Source organism: Nuphar pumila, chromosome 2 (genome assembly GCF_984573655.1).
Source record: "Nuphar pumila chromosome 2, dmNupPumi1.hap1.1, whole genome shotgun sequence".
Lineage (NCBI taxonomy): Eukaryota > Viridiplantae > Streptophyta > Magnoliopsida > Nymphaeales > Nymphaeaceae > Nuphar > Nuphar pumila.
The window spans coordinates 103,184,019-103,206,960 of NC_143250.1; the positions used below are offsets into that span (position 1 = coordinate 103,184,019).

At 36.7% G+C, this 22,942-nt stretch overlaps 1 protein-coding gene across 2 annotated transcripts; it reads right to left on the reverse strand.

Moving 5' to 3' along the window:
- Nucleotides 1-3,247: 3,247 nt before the first annotated feature.
- LOC149846483 (mitogen-activated protein kinase 9-like) lies at nucleotides 3,248-22,661 on the reverse strand. Of its 2 annotated transcripts, none has more exons than XM_089996363.1 (11): nucleotides 22,258-22,661; nucleotides 20,708-21,116; nucleotides 20,485-20,612; nucleotides 20,217-20,276; nucleotides 12,193-12,342; nucleotides 11,841-11,996; nucleotides 11,597-11,734; nucleotides 11,419-11,492; nucleotides 4,328-4,429; nucleotides 3,999-4,242; nucleotides 3,248-3,713 (listed from the first exon to the last, which is right to left on the reverse strand). In XM_089996363.1, the coding sequence occupies exons 1-11, from the start codon at nucleotides 22,423-22,425 to the stop codon at nucleotides 3,624-3,626; spliced, it is 1,719 nt and encodes a 572-aa protein (XP_089852489.1). In that variant the 5' UTR covers nucleotides 22,426-22,661; the 3' UTR covers nucleotides 3,248-3,623. The 2 variants fall into 2 exon arrangements, with proteins under 2 accessions (XP_089852489.1, XP_089852490.1); XM_089996364.1 differs by lacking the exon at nucleotides 22,258-22,661 and adding an exon at nucleotides 22,066-22,181.
- Nucleotides 22,662-22,942: the final 281 nt, after the last annotated feature.

Below are 22,942 nucleotides of genomic sequence, written 5' to 3' on the forward strand. Positions count from 1 at the left end.
TCCCTTGTTATTTTCTACCCATCTGAACGAGGGAAAAAAAACTTAGTATTGTAAAATTACGAATATATCCAGTTTAAGACAGCGATATGACGAGAATGCCCTCTCGTGCATTTCCCTCGAAGCGCATTATCGTGCGGAAAAAACGACGAGTTTCTGCAGAAAAGCATGGGAAGCAATGCCAGATCTCCCTTTTCCATAGAATCACTTCCCCATGAGGGGGGTCGAACTTGCTTTCTGTGGAAAAAGCAGGAAAATGACTCTTTTCACTGACGGACCCTGGAAATAGAAGAGAAGCAGAGGGTGGGTCATGAAGGAATTTTTCATCTCTGCAGTAGTCTGTGCCGTTTTTCTCGCTGTAGAGACCGTATGATGGCAGTATTATGATTCATGGGTTAAAAACCATATCACCATATTTAGCGTGAGCAGTCCCCGGCTCGGGAAAGCTCTTATCTGTGTGTGATAGGAAAGGATATGAATGCTTTGAACCTCACCAAAGACATGGCATTGGATAGAAATGATTGGAGGAGAAGGATTTATGTGGAAGACCCATAATGATTTTCTTTTTTGGTTCATATCGCCGACCCCAATTATTTTGGGATGAAGAAGTAGTTGTATATATATATATAAAGTAATGGTTTTTTTTAGCTTTTCTAGTGCTTTTTACACGGTTCTGCCTTATAAATGTGTTGGGCATGGTCAATTTATTAAGAATCTACACTTGAATAATGTATTTTCAATGAAAAAAATGATGTTTGGAACCTCGAAAATTTACAAAAAATTTAGACCATTGATTTTTTGAACTTTATAAAAACCCACCCATGTGTTAGAATCAAACTCTTCAAGAGATGATCCCTATAAAATTAATTATATAGATCACATCTGTTCGGTTCGGTCAGAATTTAAAAATAAAATGAAAAATGCCCCAAAAACCTATTTAGCATGCCGTTTAGAACCAAATGAGTTTTGGACGTACCTATAAATCTATATACATATAAGTAAAGGGTACATCCTAAACTCATTTGGTGCTAAACCACGTGCTAAATGGGTTTTCCGGGTTTTTACAATGCTTTTTACGCTGTTTTGACCCGATAAATGTGTTGGGCATGTTCGATTTATTAAGAATTCACACCTGAATCAAGTGTGAGATAACTGAGGTCACAATGTTAGTCCCCACGAACCGTTGATCTCAAAGATGAATGACAGTCGGAATTACTATACTGGATCCTTTGATTAAGCATTTTTTTTCACTCACCTTGGGTTGTCCAAGACCTACCTATGCTTTTAGCCATTGGACACGGATTTGATCATGTCATAAACTCTACAGTCTAGGCTTGACTTAGCCTGAGCCTACCTGGTATGAGCAGGTTAAGCCCATGTGACCTGAACCTTATTTATGGCTTGCATGGCAGGGCCAGGGTTGATAGAGGGGTTCATCCTAAACACGATTGCCATCCTTACACAAATATGTTGGATATTGTCAATCTGCCCAGAAGGGCTCCACTCATCTGGTAGGAGTGACTTATGAATGATGGGACGTCACAAGTTCGAAACCCACAAACCTTTTCCGCATGATCAAAGGTGGGTGTACTCTCTAGTGGGCAGGGGAGAAACAGGGGATGCCTTAAGGGTTTGGCCAACCGAAGGTCAGCCAATGTGCGATGAGTGATGAGAGGTTTTCCCTTGGCCTAGCCAAACAAAAAAAAGGGATAGTTGGATCCAAACTCAACAGTCAGAGGGTCCTGGTCTAATCAAACCATATACAGATCCAGTGCAAAGGAAGCATGATTAATCGTATCAAGGTTCCAAGTGTGCACCTCCAAGGCATGTGACCCAATACAATCACATGATACATCACACTATATGACACATCCTCAGAGACCCTGTGTGTTTTTTATATTTTTTACGTTCTATTGGCTTTTATGATCAATTTTTTAGTTTTTCTTTGTACATATGCATCATTGACAATGAATATTATGTTAATAATAAATACACTTTATATAAAATATATCAAATAACACATTTTTGTGTGGCCCCAAAAGTAGGAGTGTCAAAGGGCTTGGTTTCACGGGACCCAACCAGAACCAAACCCTATAGGGTCCGGGTATGGTGATAAATAAGAAGACCTGATTAAGACTCAGGTCCAGACCCGAAGGTCCTGTTGATACATGGACCCGGGTATAATTTGTGAAATTTTATAGCAGACCTGGACCCGACCTGAGTTCCAATTAAAACCCACAATTTTTCAATGTAAAAAGGGTATGGTCCCGGTTTGATTCTTGTAATTTTTATCAGATCCAGATATGATTTTTCTTATACTGGACTGATTAAACTCCGATCTGGACCCGATACCGTACCCAAAAATATGATCCAAGTCTGGTTCCACCTAGGTCCCAACCAAACCCAAGATATTGACACCCCTACCCAAGAGGTTTGGCACAGTGAGAGGGCCTTGGCTGCTAGGCCAGCCGTCAAGGTTCGATTCCCACAGGCTTCACCCGTTGCATTATGCTAATGCAAGGCGACTCTCTCAGACAATGAGTGTGCCACAAGTTTACATTATCGGAATAGCAACCGTAAGTATGGCAGGCACAGCAACTAGGTCCCTGTTCCAATGTTAGTTTTTCTATTCCTCATGGCAGGCACAGCAAAAAGGCATTTCTCTGTGTAAAAAAATATAGCCCCACAGGCTCCACGCACCTGGCTAGCTGAGTCAGCTCTAGACATTCAAGCTGAAGGACATCACGAGTTCAATACCCAGGTTGCATTTCTTGCTGCAAAGTCGAAGCAACAGAACAGCAGGCTCTCTGGCTGACAAGGAGCATGATCTCGAAGTTTCACACCGTCCAGAACGGCAAGGTCATTTCCCAACACACGGTAGGTTTCCCAACTCACCACCAGTTTCTCCGTATAATGAACCAAATAAAAAAAATAAGAATCAAAAGTATCTGTTTCCTGAGTAAAGACCGTATGCATCGTAAATAAAAAGAACCTTACTCATTTAATACCCAAAAATAAATTTTTAGGCCGAATCCGCTCTAACTACAGTATATCTCATTAATAGAATGCCATCATCTTTATTAATCAACATTTCACCTATTGAAAAACTGTTCAAACAAACCCCAAATTACTCAATGCTAAAGGTATTTAGTTGTAAATGTTTTGTTTTTTCCAACAAAAATGACAAACTCTCACCACTCTGTATCCATGAATGTTTGCAAGAACCTTCTAAGCTGTGAAAATGAACCGCTTGAGAAAGTTGTGCCCTTAAAAGATAGTGATGTTTTGTATCACACACTTTACGTAACAGAGGAAAACATACTATGTTAAACATAAGAAATACAAGCAGGTCTTGAAGATCAAACGACTTGACCTTCCTCATATCAAGCTATCTAGATATTGAGGTAGTGCATACAAAACACTAAAGGTACAGAATTGTGATCCGTCACTCTCGTTAACTATCATGGTGATGTCAAGGCTCTAGTATTGATTAGATTCGTCGGTCAGTATTGCCAGTTGGGGGAGAAAAGAGTACAATGGTGTTAAGGATGATCATCTGCAACATGAAGCATCCCCTTGACAAAGGAGGGGGGCAGCAACAACTCCAAATGATACCCCAAGATGATTCAAGGATGAGCGTAGCCAGAATACATTGCTGATACTTTCTGCGACAGACCATCAACCATCTCACCCATGTTCTCATTAATGGGCTCCTCCTGCGCATCAGAGATATTCAAATTTAGAAACTACTCACAACAAACATGCACCTCTCACACAAACAAGAGAAAACTTTTCATACAAAGTTCTCATAGGAAAACTTTTCATACATAAAATTATCTTTCCCTATGATATTTTTCTCACTTCTAAATGTGCCCTAAAAGCAATGAATCTGCAAGGTAATGACACCAGATAACAACCAACACAGTAGTTTGAAAAGTAAATTATCTAGACAAAAGTTCAAGTATATTGTCAATTTGATGGAACCATGGTATTTCACAAACCTCTCGTTCACTCTTAGGCTTCACAGTCACACACTTCGATGCACTGATGCTGGCACTCTTCAACAAGCTCCTTGTACTGTAGTTTGCTTTTATCGAGCCATTTGCTACTGCCACTCCTGCACCTTCACCTTGATGGGGACCTGGAGGGCTTCCAAGGGTTGTGCGAGCAACAGATTCAGTGGTTCGCTTTTCATCTTCATTGTTTTCATTGGAATTACTATCTCTGGGTATGCACACACGCTCTCTAGGAGGAACAGGAGGAGAATAATCAAGAACAAAAAGAACTATGTACATAAGGGTCAATAACTTTACTAGGATCTGCAATGTACCGAGGCAATGATGCATGCTGCCTCTGTAGTGGAGTGATTATTTCGCCCTTGCCATAATGCTCCTCTAAATGTGCAAATTGCCTCTTGAAGCGATCAACACCACTGTTAAGACAGACAAAGAAATGGAGACAGGCCAACACATTTTAGTAGATATTCATCTAGACGAGAATTCCTCAAAGCACTTTGCTAGCAATGCACATGCATTTACTGGAAATTTTCAACAAAAACCATGATAGCATAAAGGCAATATTAGTCAAACTAATGACAGCCACAATTTTTCACTAACTAGTACAGTCTTAGAACAAAAGGTGCATAATTGTAAAATTGTCTTCAATGAGACAATACGCATACAAGCACTAAAACCTCACAAGAGATGTGCACAAAAAGGCACTCAAAGAACACTTGAACTAATATGCACAAAGGCATAAAACAAGCTAGAGAATACAAAGGGGGAACACCCCTATTTATACAAGTGCAAAAGGAAACCACGTTGGGAGCCCCCAACGGTCACGGTCACAATTGTGACAGTTAGGGGCCCCCAACGACTCTATTGGGAGGCCCCCAAGGTGATGTCAAGTCATAAAAAGAAGGAAAAATAAAAAAGTAAAAAATAAAAAAAGAAAAGAAAAATAAAGAATGAAAATACAAGCATATTCCAAGTGGAATATGCGTAAAACTGGAAATTACAGAATTACCCTTTTCGGGTATTATGATAAAAGTATATATATATAGAGAGAGAGACCTATACATATGTAATATATGTATATGTATCTCTATATATATAAATGTATATATATACACACATATACGTACAATGGGATCTTTGGGTTTACATTTTAACACCCCCCCTCAAACTTACGGTGTGATGACAGCAAGTTTGCCAAGAAGGAAGTGAAATCTGGGCGAAGAAAGTGTTTTAGTAAAGAAGTCCGTCAATTGATATTCAGACGTCACATACGGGAGATCAATGACCTTCTTCAAGTATTCTTTCCTGACATAATGACAGACCATCTCTATATATTTTGTTCGCTCATAGAAAGTGTGATTCTTGGCAATATAAATTGCACTTTTATTGTCGCAGCATAACTTTGTTGGTTCTCCAATGTAAACTCCCATATCTTCTAGAAGATGATGAATCCATACAATTTCCATAGTGGAAGATGTCATGGCTCTATATTCTGCTTCGGTGGAGAACAGAGAGACCTTCTGTTGCTTTTTACACTTTCAAGAAATCAATAATTCACCTAAGAAAACACAGAAACCAGTGGTGGAGTGACGATTATTAGGGTCACCTCCCCAATCTGAGTCAGTATAAGCAATTAACCTTAATTCAGAAGAGGAAGACAAAAATACTCCATTATTTACAGTTCTCTTTAGATATATGATGATAAGAAGAAGAACACTCATTTGAACCGTTGTGGGAGCATGCTGAAACTGACTGACAATGTGAATTGCATGAGACAGATCAGACCGAGTGATGCTGAGATACATCAACGAGCCTACCAGTTGCCTGTAAGGAGTAGGATCTGTCAGAAGAATCCCATCATCAATCTTCATTTTTAGCCCACTATTTCAGGGGTTTCGCAAGTTTTGTCATCGGATATTCCTGACCTGTCAATAATCTCACAAGCAAGTTTAGTCTGAGATAGAAAATAACCACGTTGAGAATAGGCAACCTCAATTCCAAGAAAGTATGTTAGAAAACCTAAGTATGACATTTCAAATTTCGAAGTCAAGACATATTTAATACCCTTGATTCCTTCGACATCATCACATGTGATTAACATATCATCAACATAAAGTGATATTATAATTCTTGCATCAGATTTTCTAATGAATAATGCATTAGAAAATCCATTTTCTAACATTACATTGTTGAATCTGTCATACCAGGCTTTGGGAGCCTATTTTAACCCATAGAGAGCTTTTTCGAAGGCGAAGAACTTTATCTTTAAGAATTTTCATACCTGATGGGGCATCCATATACACTTCTTCATTAAGATCACCATTTAGAAAAGCATTTTTTATATTCATTTGAAAAATGTTCCATTTTTTTATAGATGCAATAGCGATAAGACATCTGACTGTAACCATTCGGGCTACGGGAGCAAATGTCTCCTCATAGTCAATGCCATATTTTTGCCCATATCCTTTAGCAACTAAGCGAGCTGTATACCTCTTTAGAGATTCATCGCTCTTAGTCTTAACTTTAAATACCCAACGACAACCTATAGTTTTCTTTCTAACAGGTAGAGTTTGAAATTCCCATGTCTCAGCTTTCCTAAGAGCTTTGAGTTAATTTTTTATAGCTTCTTGTCATTCTACACATTTTTTGGCTTCCTCGAAGTTCCTAGGTTCGAAATAAGAATGGATGGCACTAAGACAAGCCCTATATTTAGGTGAAAAAGAATCAAAGGAGACAAATCGGGATGGAGGTCTCCTATTTCTTTCAGATCGTCTCTGATCATTGGTGGGAACAAACTCACCATACTGCTCAATAGCACTTCTAAAAGTATCTTGATTTCTACGAGAGTAGGTTATCGAATCATTTGAGGTTCTATCTCCTTGACCATCAGATGAGTTAAATTCATTAATATCTATATCACTATCATGGTTTGATGATATTTCGTCATCACTAGATAAATCATCATTGCTAGACAATAGGTCAAATAAGAAAGAATAGTCCACATCTTCATGGTGAGAAGTATTTCTTTTAAAGCCTTTTTTTATTTTCTAAAAATGACACATTTCTTGAAACATATAATTTATCGTTCCTAGAATAGTAACATCGAAACCCTTTTTGAGTCTCCGAATATCCAAGGAAAACACAAGGAATAGCTTTAGGAGAAAGTTTATCATTCTTAGTTGTAAGAACAAAACACTTACAACCAAAGACTCTTAATCCGCTATAATCAGGCTCCCTTTTATATAATACTTCAAAAGGAGAGATTTTACCTAAGTTCCTAGATGGTAGATGATTGATAAGGTAAATAGAGGCAAGAGCCAACTCGGCCCAAAAAAAAATTGAAATATTTTGAGATATGAGGAGAGTTAGGGTGGTTTTAATGATATGCCTATGTTTTCTTTCGGCCAATCCATTTTGTTGAGGAGTTTTAGGACATGACCTTTGATGAACAATACCATTATCCTCAAGGTACGTCTTGAATTCGTTGGAGAGATATTCTCCTCCGGAGTCACTTCTAAATATCTTTATGTTACAATTAAATTGATTCTTGACCATCACATGATATGATTTAAAACATGAAAAAACTTCATGCTTATGTCTAAGAAAATATATCCAAGAGTACCTAGAAAAATCATCTACAAAAATTACATAATAGGAGAACCCTCCTTTTGAAACAAAAGGTGCCGGTTCCCGGACATTTGAATGAACAATTTCGAAAGGTTTAGAAGTAAACATGGATCTTTGTTCAAAAGGCATACTTCTCATTTTTCCAAGAATACAATCGTTACAGGAGAATGTATTTTTACAAAGATTAGCAAAATGTAAATAAGATAGTTTGGTGATGTTGGGATGACCAAGTCTCTTGTGCCAAACATTTATATCCTTATGTCGGGTAACATTAAAAAAAGAATTTTTTGGAACTTGAAGAAAGTCCATATAATATAAGTCTCCCTTCCTAGAGCCTTCCCCAATCAATTTCCCGGATCGACGATCATGTATTAAACATTTATCAGAAGAGAACTTAATATCACATCCATGGTCCGAGAGTTGAGAAACAAAGAGAAGGTTCAAGTTTAATTTTGGTATAAATCTAAATTGGGGAATGAAAAAATCTTGAGTTTCAAAATTACCAATACCTTTTATTTGGAGAGAAGTTCTATCCGCAGTAGAAACCAAAGATGAAAAAATATTTTTTGAATAATCGGAAAGTTAATACATGTTTGGGGACATATGAAAAGACGCACCCGAGTCCAAAAGCCAAAAAATTTTACCTGGAGGGGAGAAGGTAGACACGGCAGCTCCGGACCCTTGAGGAGAGGTTGGAGAGCTTCCATTATTTGGTTTAGTGAAAGAGATTCATTTGAAGATGTCTCCTCCTTTTGCGGTTGAATAATGGTAGTCATTGGCTAGTAATTTCTTCCATTGGGGACATATGGGTTTGATATGTCCCAGTTCTTTACAAAAATGGCAAACAATCTTGCTATAATCCTTCCTTCCTCCTTGTCCATTATTTCCTCCTTGATTTTGACTTTTAAAATGAAGAGGACGATAGGTTCTTACATTATTTTTGGGCCTAGATACTGCATTGAGTCCATCATTGTCTTCGGAGTTGGAGGGAACCACAAGCACATTTGGCCCTTGCTTACTTATACCGATACGGGTTTCTTCACCACTCAATTTGGTGAGAACAACCTCAAGAGAAGGAAGAGTAAAAGATGACAAAAGAGAAGACCTTATTTGCTCAAATTCGGACTTTAGCCCATTCAAAAAATTGAAGAATCGATTTTCTTCTAATTGTTTGTGTCGAAGTTCAATCACCTCTCCACTCCATTTTGGTTCGAGCATAGCAAGCTCATCCCAAATGGAAGAAAGATCGGCAAAATATTCCCTAATGGTCATTTCACCTTGAAGAAGAGTTAGAGCCTTCTTTTAAAGATAATATTTATGAGATAAGTCCCTAGAAGTATACATTTTCTCAAGATACTCCCATGCTTAAGAAATTTTTTTGAATTTAATAATTTTTGCGTTGATTTTAGTCTCAACGGAAGAAAAAATCCAAGACAATATTTTGAAATTCTTCATTGCCCATTCATCATGCTTTTTCGAATATTCCTCAAGGGCTTTGGTTCTTTCCTCCCCTTCAAGGATCTTAATTTCACCTTTCTCCATCAAGGTGATTTTTGGTTTTGGTTCCGGGATTGTACCTTTCACATAACCCCAAAGACCTTTCCCTTTTATGTGAGCCTCCATGTTTCCGGCCCAAACATGATAGTTTGAACCATTGAGTTTAAAACCAAGAGAGAAGTGACTCTTTTTCATTCATTAGAGAGGAAAGATGAGAGGAGAGGTACGTACCGCAACAAGATTTTTAGATCTTACTTGTCGTAAGACCCTTCTAAAATAAAGAAAGAAGAGACGCCTCAACTCCAATCTTCAAGAAGCCAAAGGCACATTTTTCGAGGCACTCGAAAAACGAAGAATCACACAATCTTCAACCTTTAACCAAGCTCGGATACCATGTAAAATTGTCTTCAATGAGACAATACGCATACAAGCGCTAAAACCTCACAAGAGATGCACACAAAAAGGCACTCAAAGAACACTTAAACTAATATGCACAAAGGCATAAAACAACACGAACATGCACAAAGGCATGAAATGCCACAATATATTAGAAAAGAGAAATGCTTGAGCTCTCAAGCTAGAGAATACAAAGGGGGAACACCCCTATTTATACAAGTGCAAAAGGGAACCACCTTGGGGCTCCCAAAGGAGTTGTTGGGAGCCCCCAACAGTCACAATTGTGACCGTTGGGGGGGCCCAACGACTCTATTGGGAGGCCCCCAAGGTGATGTCAAGTCATAAAAAGAAGGAAAAAGAAAAAAGTAAAAAATAGAAAGAAAAAAAAAAGAAAATTAAAGAATGAAAATACAAGCATATTCCAAGTGGAATATGCGTAAAACTGGAAATCATAGAATTACCCTTTTCGGGTATTATGATAAAAGTATATATATATAGATAGATAGATAGATATATTTATATAGAGAGATACCTATACATATATAATATATGTATCTCTCTCTCTCTCTCTCTCTCTCTCTCTCTCTCTCTCTATATATATATATATATATATATATATATATATATATATATATATATATATATACAATGGGATCTTTGGGTTTACATTTTAACAATAATATGGGGCAAATAGATGGACAATATATATAGGGAAATGAAAACCTACAAAATGGGCACGTTGCTAAATGAAACATGCTATTGGATTTTGGTCTTTTTTTCAAAATTCTGACCGTACAGATGTGATCTATATGTTTGTTTTTATAGGATTTACTTCTTGGAGCGTTTGATTCCGATGCATGGATTGGTTTTTATAAGGTTTCAAAAATCAATGGTCTACAATTTTTATAAATTTTTTAGGTTCCAAAGACCATTTTTTATCCAAAATGCATGATCTAAGTGCTGATTTCTAGTAAATCAATCATGCTGAGCACATCTATAGGGTTGGAATTTTGGAAAAAAACATCAAAAATCCATTAGCATGTTTCATTTAGCACCGTGCCCATTTAGCACTGAAAATCCATTATATATATATATATATATATAACAGACGAGGCACCAATATGCTCTGAGTACTAGTCGTGGCCTGATCACATGAACAATACAACTCTAGTTACGACAGTGGAAGTGGAAGTGGCACTGTCAAGCTTGCCTATAACAATGCACAGCAGAAAACACATCATACAGCAATACAAATCTCAGACAATAAATTGCAGGCACTCGAATACATCCGACACCGAGAACAAATATCCACTACCAGAAAGTACATCAAGTGAGACAGAAGGAATTTCAGTTTCCTACAATCAAACTCAAAAGAAATCCTCCATAATAAGGCGAAAACTATCAAGGAAGCATAAGCCCCCCCCCCCCCCAATCCTTATTAAACATCTTCAATAGCAATACACTTGTTAACAAGCTTCAATGTCAAGTTAATGTAAGGATCTAAAACAACTCCTATATTAAATAAGCTTAATTAGAGGTAACCAACTAGCTAACCCACAAATACTAAAACAAGCGATTTCCTAATTGATCAAACAAAACTATTATCAGCATATGAATTTAATCCTTTTTTTGTCAAAGCTAAATCCAGAAGCCAACTTTATCAGGGAAATGGAAAAAGGCCCCAACCTTGGATAAATGAAACTAATCTGATCCGCACCACGAAGATATTCCTGAAGCTAACCCACCAATACTAAAACAAGCAATTTCCTAGTTGATCAAACAAATCTAATGCACAACAAAATTATCAGCATATGAATTTAATCCTTTTGTTGTCAAAGCTAAATCCAGATGCAACTTTATCAGGAAAATGGAAAAAGGCCCCAACCTTGGATACATGAAACTAATCTGATCCGCACCACGAAGATATTCCTGAAGCATCTGAGGATGGTACTCTAGGATCTGTATGCTTTACAAGGAAACCATTGTAATTAAGCAGAAGCATATTTTAATAAGGTCAAATTGCAGTATAGAATACTAGTTCCAAGCTGCATGCATTTCCATACCTCTCGATAAATCAGCTCTCTAACATCATCCTTTGTTAACTTTCTCCTTTCAAATTCAAATTCAAGTTTCGAGATTGGCTGTGTAGAAGGTTCACGTTCCACATTTGCTAATCCACGAAAATATGGATCTGCCAGTGCCTAACGAAGCAGATGAAAAGAAGAAAATACTCAAGAAAGATGCAGTGTCATTAAATTCAGTGATTGACTACTGTGGGATACAAGGATTTCAGCAAGTAAATCTGACCTCTTCAGCTGTAGGTCGATCCTTAGGATCAAATGCAAGCAATCGTTCAAGTAAACGAAGAGCCAAAGGATCAGCATTAGGAAACTTTTGTGTGAAAGAAACTGGTGTTTTTTTTCTCATGCTGCCTAGGTATCTTCTTGCCTTCTCATTTCGAATCTGTAGATTTCATCAAATAAATAGACCATGTATTAGAGATTTTGAAATTTAAGATCAAGATGAAAAAATAAAAATGGGGAATGTCCTTTAGATAGGTTAAAACAAGTAAAAAGAAATTCCAACTGTATATTGCAGAAAATAGTGACGGGAAACTTGAATGCTGTTAGTCAAAAAATCTTAAGATAAGAGAACCAACCCTAGCAATGGATTCTGCAGCAGGAGTGCCAAGCAAATCAGTCATGATATCCAGTTGATGCACAACATTCTTTCCAGGAAATAATGGTTTCCCTGTCAGCATTTCTGCAAATATGCATCCTATGCTCCAGATGTCAATTGCGGGGGTATACTGTAAAATAACAGGAGATGTTAAAATTGTTAAGATATATAATATCATATTGTATTTGTTGTATGTACCTAAGTATACCTAGGTATACTTATTGGTATTTATTTTTGTATTCTTATTTTTTTGTATTCTTTACTTAAGGTATACTTTTGGTATACCTATTGTTTTTTGTCCTTAGCAATGTAAATAGACTTAATAGGGGTAGAATAGATATTTTTCATTTGTTGCATGTAGTTTTCAATCATTATTTAAATGACTGACTTTTTATTTTTTGTTTAATTTTTATTATTTTTCCTTGTTTTTGGTCAAATTAGGTTGACCAAAACTAGCCGTTGGACCTCCCTCCAACTAGCCGTTAGGCTAGTCCCTCTCCCTCTTGTATATATAAGTGTGTGGATGTGTAAGTGAATGTGAGGGAGGATGGATGTATGAAGAGTGTGTGTGCATGAGTGTTGTAGTAAGGTGTGCTTGTATTTTTTTTTTTTGTACATTTTCATTAATAAAGAAATTAATTTTTTATGTCTTATTTTTCTTCATGGCTATACATGGTTTATTGTATCTAGTGAAATGCATTTCAATAATGCATTTAGACTTCATTTATGTTGTCATTTTTGTGTTTATTGTGCATCGGGTTGTGTGCTATTTCATGACATGGTATCGGAGCCAAGAAAATTTTCTTGGTTTTTTGTCTCTTTGGGTCTTGTGATTCTTTGGTTCAAGTTTGTACTTCGTGAAGGAATCATGATCAATGTATAACTTGGATTCAAGGGAGATCTTGATCTGGTATGTACGTTAAATGTTTATATATGGCTATTTTTTCTTGTGTTGTCTATCTCATGTGTTATGCATGAGAAAGCACTCGTTTTTTCTATCTTTGAAATTTCTGTTATTTTAAAGCTCTTGTTGAAATTTCCCTTTTATGCTTGTTAATTAGCAAATGATTGAGCTCTTTGAACTCTCTTTGGTATATGGGGTTATTTTTAAACCTTTAAATGTTTTCCAAATTTATGTAAGTATTGTTGGATTTAATTGCATTCATATTTGTGATCATTTAAAGTTTTATTAAATATTTTTATAAGGTTTATAATATTTATTTGATTTTGTGAAATGATATTTATACATGTGTATGCTTCTATGAGATCTAATTTGAATCTTAGGTTTTTTAATTCTCTTTATTTAATGTGTATGTGTGTGATCTAATATTCTTGAGCATGTCTTCTTTGTGTACGACTTCAAATTCATGTTTTTTTGTTTTCAGGGTTGTCATCTTTTATAGAGGCTAATCCTTGTGAGCATGACTTAGAAACTTGTTGAATTTGTATGGATGCATATTGCATACTCTTAAATCATCTTTTGTGTGTGAAATCTTTAGTAGCCTTATTTGATAATGTTTAATGTTATGAAATTTTTGTATATGCATGAAGATATTTTCATGCATAAGCACTTTATAAGATTTTGATATGTTCTCTTCATACATGACATGTTCATATTCTTACCTTGGTTAGATTTGTAACACATGAATCTTGTATTGTGTATTAAGCATGTTTGCTTGTATCTTAACATGCATTAAATCTATAGAATCATATTGTGATGCATGTGTTCTTAGGATATTATAATGTTTTTCTTTATCCATTCTTTGTGCATTATTTGGTTTTATGCCTGAAAGATCAACTATGGAAGCTATACATCTTCTTAGACAACTTATTGAAAGATATAGAGAGAGGAACAAAGATTTGCATATGGTTTTTATTGATTTAGAGAAGGCATACGATAGAGTACTTAGGGACGTTCTCTGGTGGACAATGATGAAGAAAGGTGTTTCTCTCAAGTACATTAGTATAATTAAAGATATGTGTGAAGGAGTAGTAACCAATGTCCGCACTTGTGAAGGGGTGACAACCAATTTTCCGATAACGGTTGGGTTACATCAAGGATCTGCTTTAAGCCCTTTTCTATTTGCGATAGTGATGGATGAGCTTACGAGATCAATTCAAGAAAATGTACCGTGGTGTATGTTGTTTGTTGATGATATTGTTTTGATTGATGAGTCTAGAGCTGGGGTTAATGCTAAGTTAGAATTATGGAGACAGACATTAGAAGCTAGAGGTTTTAAGTTGAGTAAGAGTAAGACTGAATATATGGAATGTCGGTTTAGTAAGCAACAAAGTAGTGATGGGAGTGTAGTGAAGCTTGGTGAGCAAGAAATATCGGTGAATGATTATTTCAAATATTTGGGATCCATCATTCAAAAGTATGGAGAAATTGATGGAGATGTAAATCATAGGATAAAGGTTGGGTGGATGAAATGGAAAAGTGCAACTGGAGTGTTGTGCGATCGTAGAATGCCATTGCGGTTGAAGGGAAAGTTTTATAGGACGACTATTAGGCCCGCTTTACTATATGGTACGGAATGTTGGGCTGCCAAGAGACATCATATTCAAAAAATGAGTGTAGCTGAGATGCGGATGCTTAGATGGATGTGTGGAAATACAATAAAAGATAAGATTCGGAACGAGGAGATACGTAAGAAGGTAGGTGTTGCACCCATTGAAAATAAGATGCGAGAGAATCGTTTACGGTGGTTTGGACATATTCGGTGAAGGCCTAATGATGCTCCAGTTAGAAGGTTGGAGAAATGGGAAAATATATTAGTTAAAAGAGGTCGGGGTAGGCCTAGGAAGACTTGGATGGAGATGATAGGAAAGGATATGAATGCTTTGAACCTCACCGAGGACATGGCATTGGATAGAAATGATTGGAGGAAAAGGATTCATGTGGAAGACCCAAAATGAATTTCTTTTTTTGGTTTATATCGCTGACCCCAATTGTTTTGGGATGAAGGCGTAGTTGTTTGTATTCTTTGTGCATTATTGTGAGCTTAATAAAATAATATTTTTTAGTGTGACTACTCTTGTGCCCTTAGTGGTTGTTACCCTTGTGCTCTTGGTGGCAATTGTGATTGTGCCCTTAGTGGTTCTTACCCTTGTGCACTCTTGTGCTTATGATCCCGACTTGAGTGCTTCCATTGCCCTTGTGTAGCTTGTGTGTGTTTTCCCTAGCGGCATTATGATTATTTCACTATTGGCTATTTCCCTCTTGAATTGCCTTCTCATTGCATTCGTTATAAGACTTTATGTCTTTTGAATTTTTTATGCATATTATTGTGTGATTTATGAATGTCTTATATGAGGCCTCTCATGAGGATTTTAGTGACTAGAATTTTTCCATCTTGTTTTGCATATAATTGCACCTTTATTTACTCAAGGTTTTAAACTCCCGTTGTTGGATTTGATATGAAATCGTGTGTTGCAAATCGGCTCTTGTTTATAGCCTCTTTTTTGAAAAGTGATTTCCAATGTGTTTTTGTTTTCTTTTGGCTTTGGTTTAGTCTATCACAATAGTTTCTTTGACGCATCATCCCTTTCCTTTGGTCTTTTGAGGTGAATTATGTACACCTCGCTGTTGTAGAGATGTTTGATTGTTGGGGTTGAGTTGTGTGCATCTTGTTTTGTCAATTTAGATTGTTGGTTTATGAGTGTCATGTTGGCACTCAATTTGACTCTAATTGACGGTTGTTTGATCTCTGGTTCTGAGAGTGTGTTGTATCACTCCGCTTATTTGTCCCTTGTTATTATGTTTGATGTTTGTATTGATCTTTAATTGTGATTGCTAAATTGTTAATTGTTTGTGACTATGTTGGTCCATGTGGATTAAATCTTATAATATTGCAAAATTTATTGCCTTTGCCTTTATTTGAATATTGTTTTCAAATCTTCTTGCTTATTTTTGTTGGCATTAGTTTGTTTTCATTGCAAAATTTTTACTTCTCTTGTTTTTCCACTCTCTGCTTATTTGAGTGACTTTTTCTTTGGACAAGGGATTTTTTTTATCAGTTTTACAACCATGTGTGTGGTGAGTTATGGTTTTACAATCATTTTTGAAGTGAGGTGTGTGCACTTCTTGTGGTTGTAATTGGTGTTTATTGTCAGTTTAGATAGCCAGCTTTATTGGTACATGGTCACTGGTATGGTTGTTAACATTTGCTTTTTATCTATACACTCAGATTTTGAGGTTGTTGGGTTGGAGGTCAATAAGGTGATTGCTTGTGGTGACCAAACCATTGTTATGATTTGCAAATATTATTTTTTTTATGATGTTAAAATTTGTTTTATGTGAGATTTTTTAAATCTTTTCATGTATTTTCTAATTTTTTTCACTGCCCTTTTGCCCTTATATGGGAAATGGTCATTTTTTAATGCCCTTTTGAGCCTTTGCATCTCTTTGAGACATTAAAGTACTGCCTTTATACATATGTTGTTTGCTTATTAGCAATTTGATATAGTTGTTCATTTATATCTTCGAATAAAACGTCTATCTAAGTCATTCATATATTGTATGAGCATGTTTGTCCCTCGATAGTCTATACTGACAGGTGATTATATTTTTAGTGTATACTAATTTAGCATTTTGCTTCTACCTTTGGTGATATGTTGATATGGATGTTTGATTTATTGGATTATCGCATTTCTTAATTATTTTTGAAATACTTTGAATTAGGTTTTCTAGTATCTTCTTTGTTAATATTCATGATTTAAATTATTTCTAATAACTCTTGTCTCAATGATTATTGAATTTTTTTTTTGGAAATATTTCTAAAATAGTTTTTCTCATGATTCATTATTATTTAAGCGATTATCATATTTTTACCTTCTTGTGTTTTTGGCGTGCTTGAACATTCCCTCTTCATATGTACATATATCTAATATTATAATTATTTATTTTGCCTTAATATATATGTGTGTGTGTATATATCTATATGTACATTGTGTTATAATCTCTTTGTTGTAGTTATTGCTCTGTGTTGCTTCATCATTACAAGAACTAAAAGAAGTTGTAGATTGAGCCAAAGCTCCGTGGAGATTTCAATATTAGAGTGCTTAGAATTCTAATGATTGAAGTTTGAAGAAACCTTTGAACTTGACGATTATTTATGGAGGCATTTGAAGACTTATGTATTTTTTTTTTGCAGATTTTCGATGATCCACCGTAAGTTTGAGGGGGGTGTTAAGATATATAATATCATATTGTATTTGTTGTATGTACCTAAGTATACTTAGGTATACTTTTTGGTATTTTTTTTTGTATTCTACAATTCCTATTCTTTTGTATTCTTTCTTTTGTACTTAAGGTATACTTTTGGTCTATGTCACATGGGTGCGGGTGCGGGGATTCGGCACTTCCAAAAAACCCGGGTGCGGGGGTGCGGCAGGGGCAAAAATGTAATATATATATATAGGGGGTCGGGGGAACACGCGGGTTTTTTCAAATTTCGCAGCTGTCAGCAGCTGACAGAATAGCTGCTGCAGCTGACAGACAGCTGCTGCAGCTGTCAGCAGCTGACAGACAGCTGTTGCAGCTGTCAGCAGCTGACAGACAACTGCTGTCAGCATAATTTTTTTTTAAAAAAAATCGCAGCCCATTTGGGCAAATTTTAAAAAAAAAATCCAAAAAAAAAAATGGACCTAAATGATCCTGGGTGCGGTCAACGCACCCAGGATCGGGTTGACCGCACCCGCATCGAGTCACGTCGACGCGGGTGCGGCACCCTGCTAGCCGAATCCCTGTGACATAGCTTTTGGTATACCTATTGGTCTTTGTCCTTAGCAGTGTAAGTAGACTTAATAGGGGTAGAATAAGTATTTTTCATTTGTTGCATGTATTTTTCAGTCATTATTTAAATGACTGAGTTTTGTATTTTTTTTTTTGTTTTAATTATTTTTTCTTGTTTTTGGTTAAATTAGGTTGACCAAAACTAGCCATTAGGCTAGTCCCTCTCCCTCGTGTGTATATAAGTGTGTGGGTGTGTAAGTGAATGTGAGGGAGGATGGATGGATGTATAGTGTGTGCATGAGTGTTGTAGGTGTGCATGAGTGGTAGTGAGGTGTTCTTGTATATTTTTTATTAATAATATTTATTTTTTTTGTCTTGTTTTTCTTCATGGCTATGCATGGTTTATATTATCTAGTCAAATGCATTTTAATAATGCATTTGGACTTCATTTATGTTGTCATTTTTTTGTTTCTTGTGCCTCAGGTTCTGTGCCATTTCATGACAAAACTATGCACAGAAGTACCATGAACAGTTTCTCATGTCCACCAAAAAAAAAAGTGGAGAAGTGAAGTCAATCTAAGAACACAAGCACCAAACATAATCCATCAAGTTGGCATGTAAGAATAGTCAGCCACAACAAAAACAAAGCATAATACAAGCGTAAACTGGCAGCAAGAAATAATACCTTATCATAAACACCAAGAGCACTTGCTAGGTGAACAGGAATGTGCCAAATAATCAATTGGTGGCCTCACTGACATAAAAGTTATTTATTTTACTATCATTTTCCTAGTTTAACAATTCTAACATCCAGAAGCACTTGGCAGAATGAGAGAGGAAACATGACAGTAACAGTTTCTGTTAGTAAGGGTCCACCAATGTGAAAGAAGGGATAGTGTCTACCATGCCAATAGAAATAGCATGAAAGTTGTTGTGACTGCTTCAGCCATAGGCTCGAAAATGCACATAACACATGGATGCAACCCAGTATGATGCAGACAATGCAGAATCCTAATCAGACATGGCCTACCCGTGCTTGGAGTCAGATTCTGACATGAACTACTAGTCATTTGCCTTAACAGGAAATATCTTCACATGTAAATGGCTTCAACTGAAAAAATAATTTAATGGGAAAACTGAAAATAGAATTGCATTCAACTAATTAGATCTGAAAGACCTTATCAAGCCCAATTAAATCGATTCAATTTGGTGACATATCCAACCAGAATGGGAACCCTTGATATCCTAACCAAGCGTGCATTCACGCCGACACACACGCATACGCACACTCACCCACCCACATGCATGTGTACACACACAGATATATATATCTGTCACCAATTTTGGAGATATTTTGAAAATATCGCAAGAAATACCAATATTTTAAGGTAGCCGATATTAAAGGTAATATCTCACGATATTTTCAAAATATTGCCAGAAGACAAAATATTGTGATATTATCACAATATTTTTGGGAAAAAATATTTTTTTATTTATTTTAAGTTTGCATTTCCTATTTTTTGTTTCTTTTATATTTTAAAACATTTAAAACATGTTTCTTTATATTTTTGGAAGAAAAATAATGCAAAACTTATTATTTTCTTAGCTTTTTTGTTGTTATTTATATTTTTTTCGATTTTTTTAAAGTCCCGAGATATTCTCGAGATTTATCAACTTTTGAAAATCTCTCTGAGAAATACCCTCACCGAGAAATTACCTTTAACGATACAGGTGACTATGATATATATATAGAGAGAGAGAGAGAGAAAGAAGTTCAGCAACAACTCTCCAGAAATGTGATCATCATACTCTTGTATAATGTCATGATTGCCATCTCTTTTAGTGAGTTGAGTTTCCTCATTTTGGTTTAAGCATGACAAGGCAGATAGTATTACTCACATTACAATTTGTATATCCTGTTTAAGTAATCTAAATTGTTTTTTTATCTTGTATGTAATAATGAGAAAGTTAGCACTTGCAAATTCAAAGATACACAGAACACCAGATTTATGATTGCAAATTGCTACAGTTGCACTATAAAATAAGAAATTTTCCAGCCACCAATATCATGAATCCAACATGCACTTTAACAAGAAGACTAGCATCAAAAGAACTACAGCTATGTCATAGCTGGCATCACTAAGAACAAGTAATGATGGTTAGGAGACTGACAAGCAAAGCACACAGCCAATTAGCCATTACAAAAGCCAGTGAAAGAGATAAAGGAACCATATATTAAAAATGCATATCAAGGGTAGCCCTCTTACTTTGGAGAAAAATGAACCACAAAGTTCGGGAGCTCGGTACCATCTGGTTGCCACATAATCCTACAAAACATAAGAAAATATGTCAGCACCTACAAACAAATGTAAACTCAACTGAGCAACAAAGTCAAAAAATAAACTGGATGGTGAAAACAACAGAAAGCAATAATAACAGCACTGATGATAATGACCATATCAGAATCCAACATAGTGAATTCTGCAATGACATGAAACAGCAAATAGATATAGGTTGCATGAAGAAGGAACCTACTGTCCAGAAAATAGCTGAAGGGGCATCATTAAATGACACACGAGCTAAGCCAAAATCACAAATTTTTAGCTTGCAATCAGCATTGGCGAGTATGTTCTTTGGTTTTAGATCCCGATGGAACACATTTGCTGAAAACAGTGAATATAGCAACCATCAAACTTTCCATCTTAGCAAAATGTCTTATCATACGAAAAAACATGTGTTTGACAAGGCTCATAGTAACCTGTATGAATATACTTCAATGCTCGAAGAAGTTGGTACAAGAAAAACTGATAATGTTCAGGGGTAAGATCATCATTCGCTTTGATCACTTGGTGGAGATCAGACTCCATCAATTCGAACACCACATATATGTCCCTAAATTCTCTGCGCGATGGAGGAAGTATGATATGCTTTATTTCAACAATATCAGGATGTCGAATCAACCGAAGGAGCTTGATTTCACGCAGAATACGAGTGGCATCAGAAACATGCTCGAAAACATCATTTATCTTTTTTATAGCTACCCTCTCCCCAGTATGGGTGTCAATTGCAGATGCCACAACACCATAGCTTCCCTTGCCAATAACTTCCTGTATATGGTATCTGCTTGCCTCACCGTACTCTGTGAAGAAATCTGTGTCTTGCATGCTCTGATACCAAAAATTATGAACCATGAGAGTCCAGTTATGTGTCGTCAAACACTAACAAACCATAAATTACTCTAACAACCAAATTATCAATAATCACAGAAAAGAATGCAGTTGAAATGGTGCAGTATCATATTAAGCTTTTTAAATAGTTATTTTGGCAATGCTCAATATAATTTGCAGGGCCCCTATTTATAGGTATACGCAGCGACAGGCAACAAAATTTTAAGCGTTACACAGTGAAAGCAATTCCAATGATTGAAAAAAACCAAAAGTAGCAAATTTTGGCAAATTAAAGAAGAGATATAACCCAACTACCAAGAACAACATGCGAAAACGATCAGACGAAACAGAAAACGGGCGAGGCTGATGAGCATAAAGTCCAAGGCTTCAACAAGAAAAACGCAGTTTTCTGAAAGAGAGAACAGAAAGAAATCGGGCGTCGAAATGTTGTGCCAAGGATCCAAAGAAAAATCGAGAAATGACTATCATTTCAGTTTTCAAGTAGCTTGGCAATATTCTCAACAATCCTAAAGACGAAGATAACATCTTATAACGACCAAAATCCAGCTCAATGATCAATTGGAATGAAATGTACCCGCCCTTTTTTTCACATTCATCATTAAAGCGAAAAAATATATAAAAAAAAAAGATCAGAAAACACATACAAGATCGTACCCGCACCTAAAATTGCAAGAAAAAGCTCGTTGAAATCGAGTTCTTGTTGAGATCAAAACCAGCCGAACTGGAATCATACGATCGACGACCCATACCAATTCATGAAGCCTCAAAACAGACAAAACCAAGATCTTGTGTTCTTAGAGAAATAGCAATCGATCACCAACATTAGAAAAAAAAAAAAGGATATCCCCAAAAGAGAAAAAGAAAATCACAAAAAAGATCAGGAAAAGAAAAGAAAAATGGAATCAAAGAATTAGCATAAATTCCGAACCTTTTTCTCTTTCTATTTTCCCCAACTTTAACCGGTGCCCTTGAAAAAAAAAAAAAAGAACCCAAAATTTTTCACCAAAAAAAGAGAGTCGAAAGAAAGGAAGACAAACGAAAAAGAGTACGTTCCCCCGACCGATCCCCTAAAATCATGGCCAACCAAACGGGACCGAGAATATTATTCCGACCCTCCTACCTTTTTCTGAAGGGACTCGATCCCCGCCATCCGGACGCGCTCGGGGACAAGGACGGGCTTAAGGGGGGCGTGAGAATCGTGGGTCTGCGATCGCAAGCGAGGGTCGGCCTTGTGGTTCAGACGGCGTTGCAACCATCGACGAATGCCGTCCACTAGAGGGCCCCCCATATGCTGACCAACCCCAACCCACCTCTCTCCTTACGCACCTCTCATCGCCGCCGCCGCCGCCACCACCACCACCAACAACAACAACAACCACGCGACGCCTCTGGGCTCTGACCTTTACCCTTCACCTTCGTCTCCGGTAGATCGTCTTGCGCGTGTTATTGATGACGCGGCGAGAACGCGCAACCAATGCCTTCTCTGGTTTGTTCAGATTCTTTAAAAACAAAAGAAGAAGCTCGTCGTTCGCTCAACTCGCTCTCGCTGTTATATTCGGCCAAGCTACCCGGTTTGGCATTCGTCACTGTTTTTGAGGCGGGACTGAAAATCACGGGCGGCTGGGATCCTCCTTCGAGTTTTCGTGACCGGGGTTTGGGCTTCCTTTTTTTCTTTTTATTTACACGGAAAAACCGGGTCAAGGGAACTAGCCGCGCTGGCTCTGCCTGCCGTATTTACGCTCACTGTCCTGACAGCTTACTCATTGCCCGCAAAGCGGGACATAGATCCCATCATTTCAAATAGG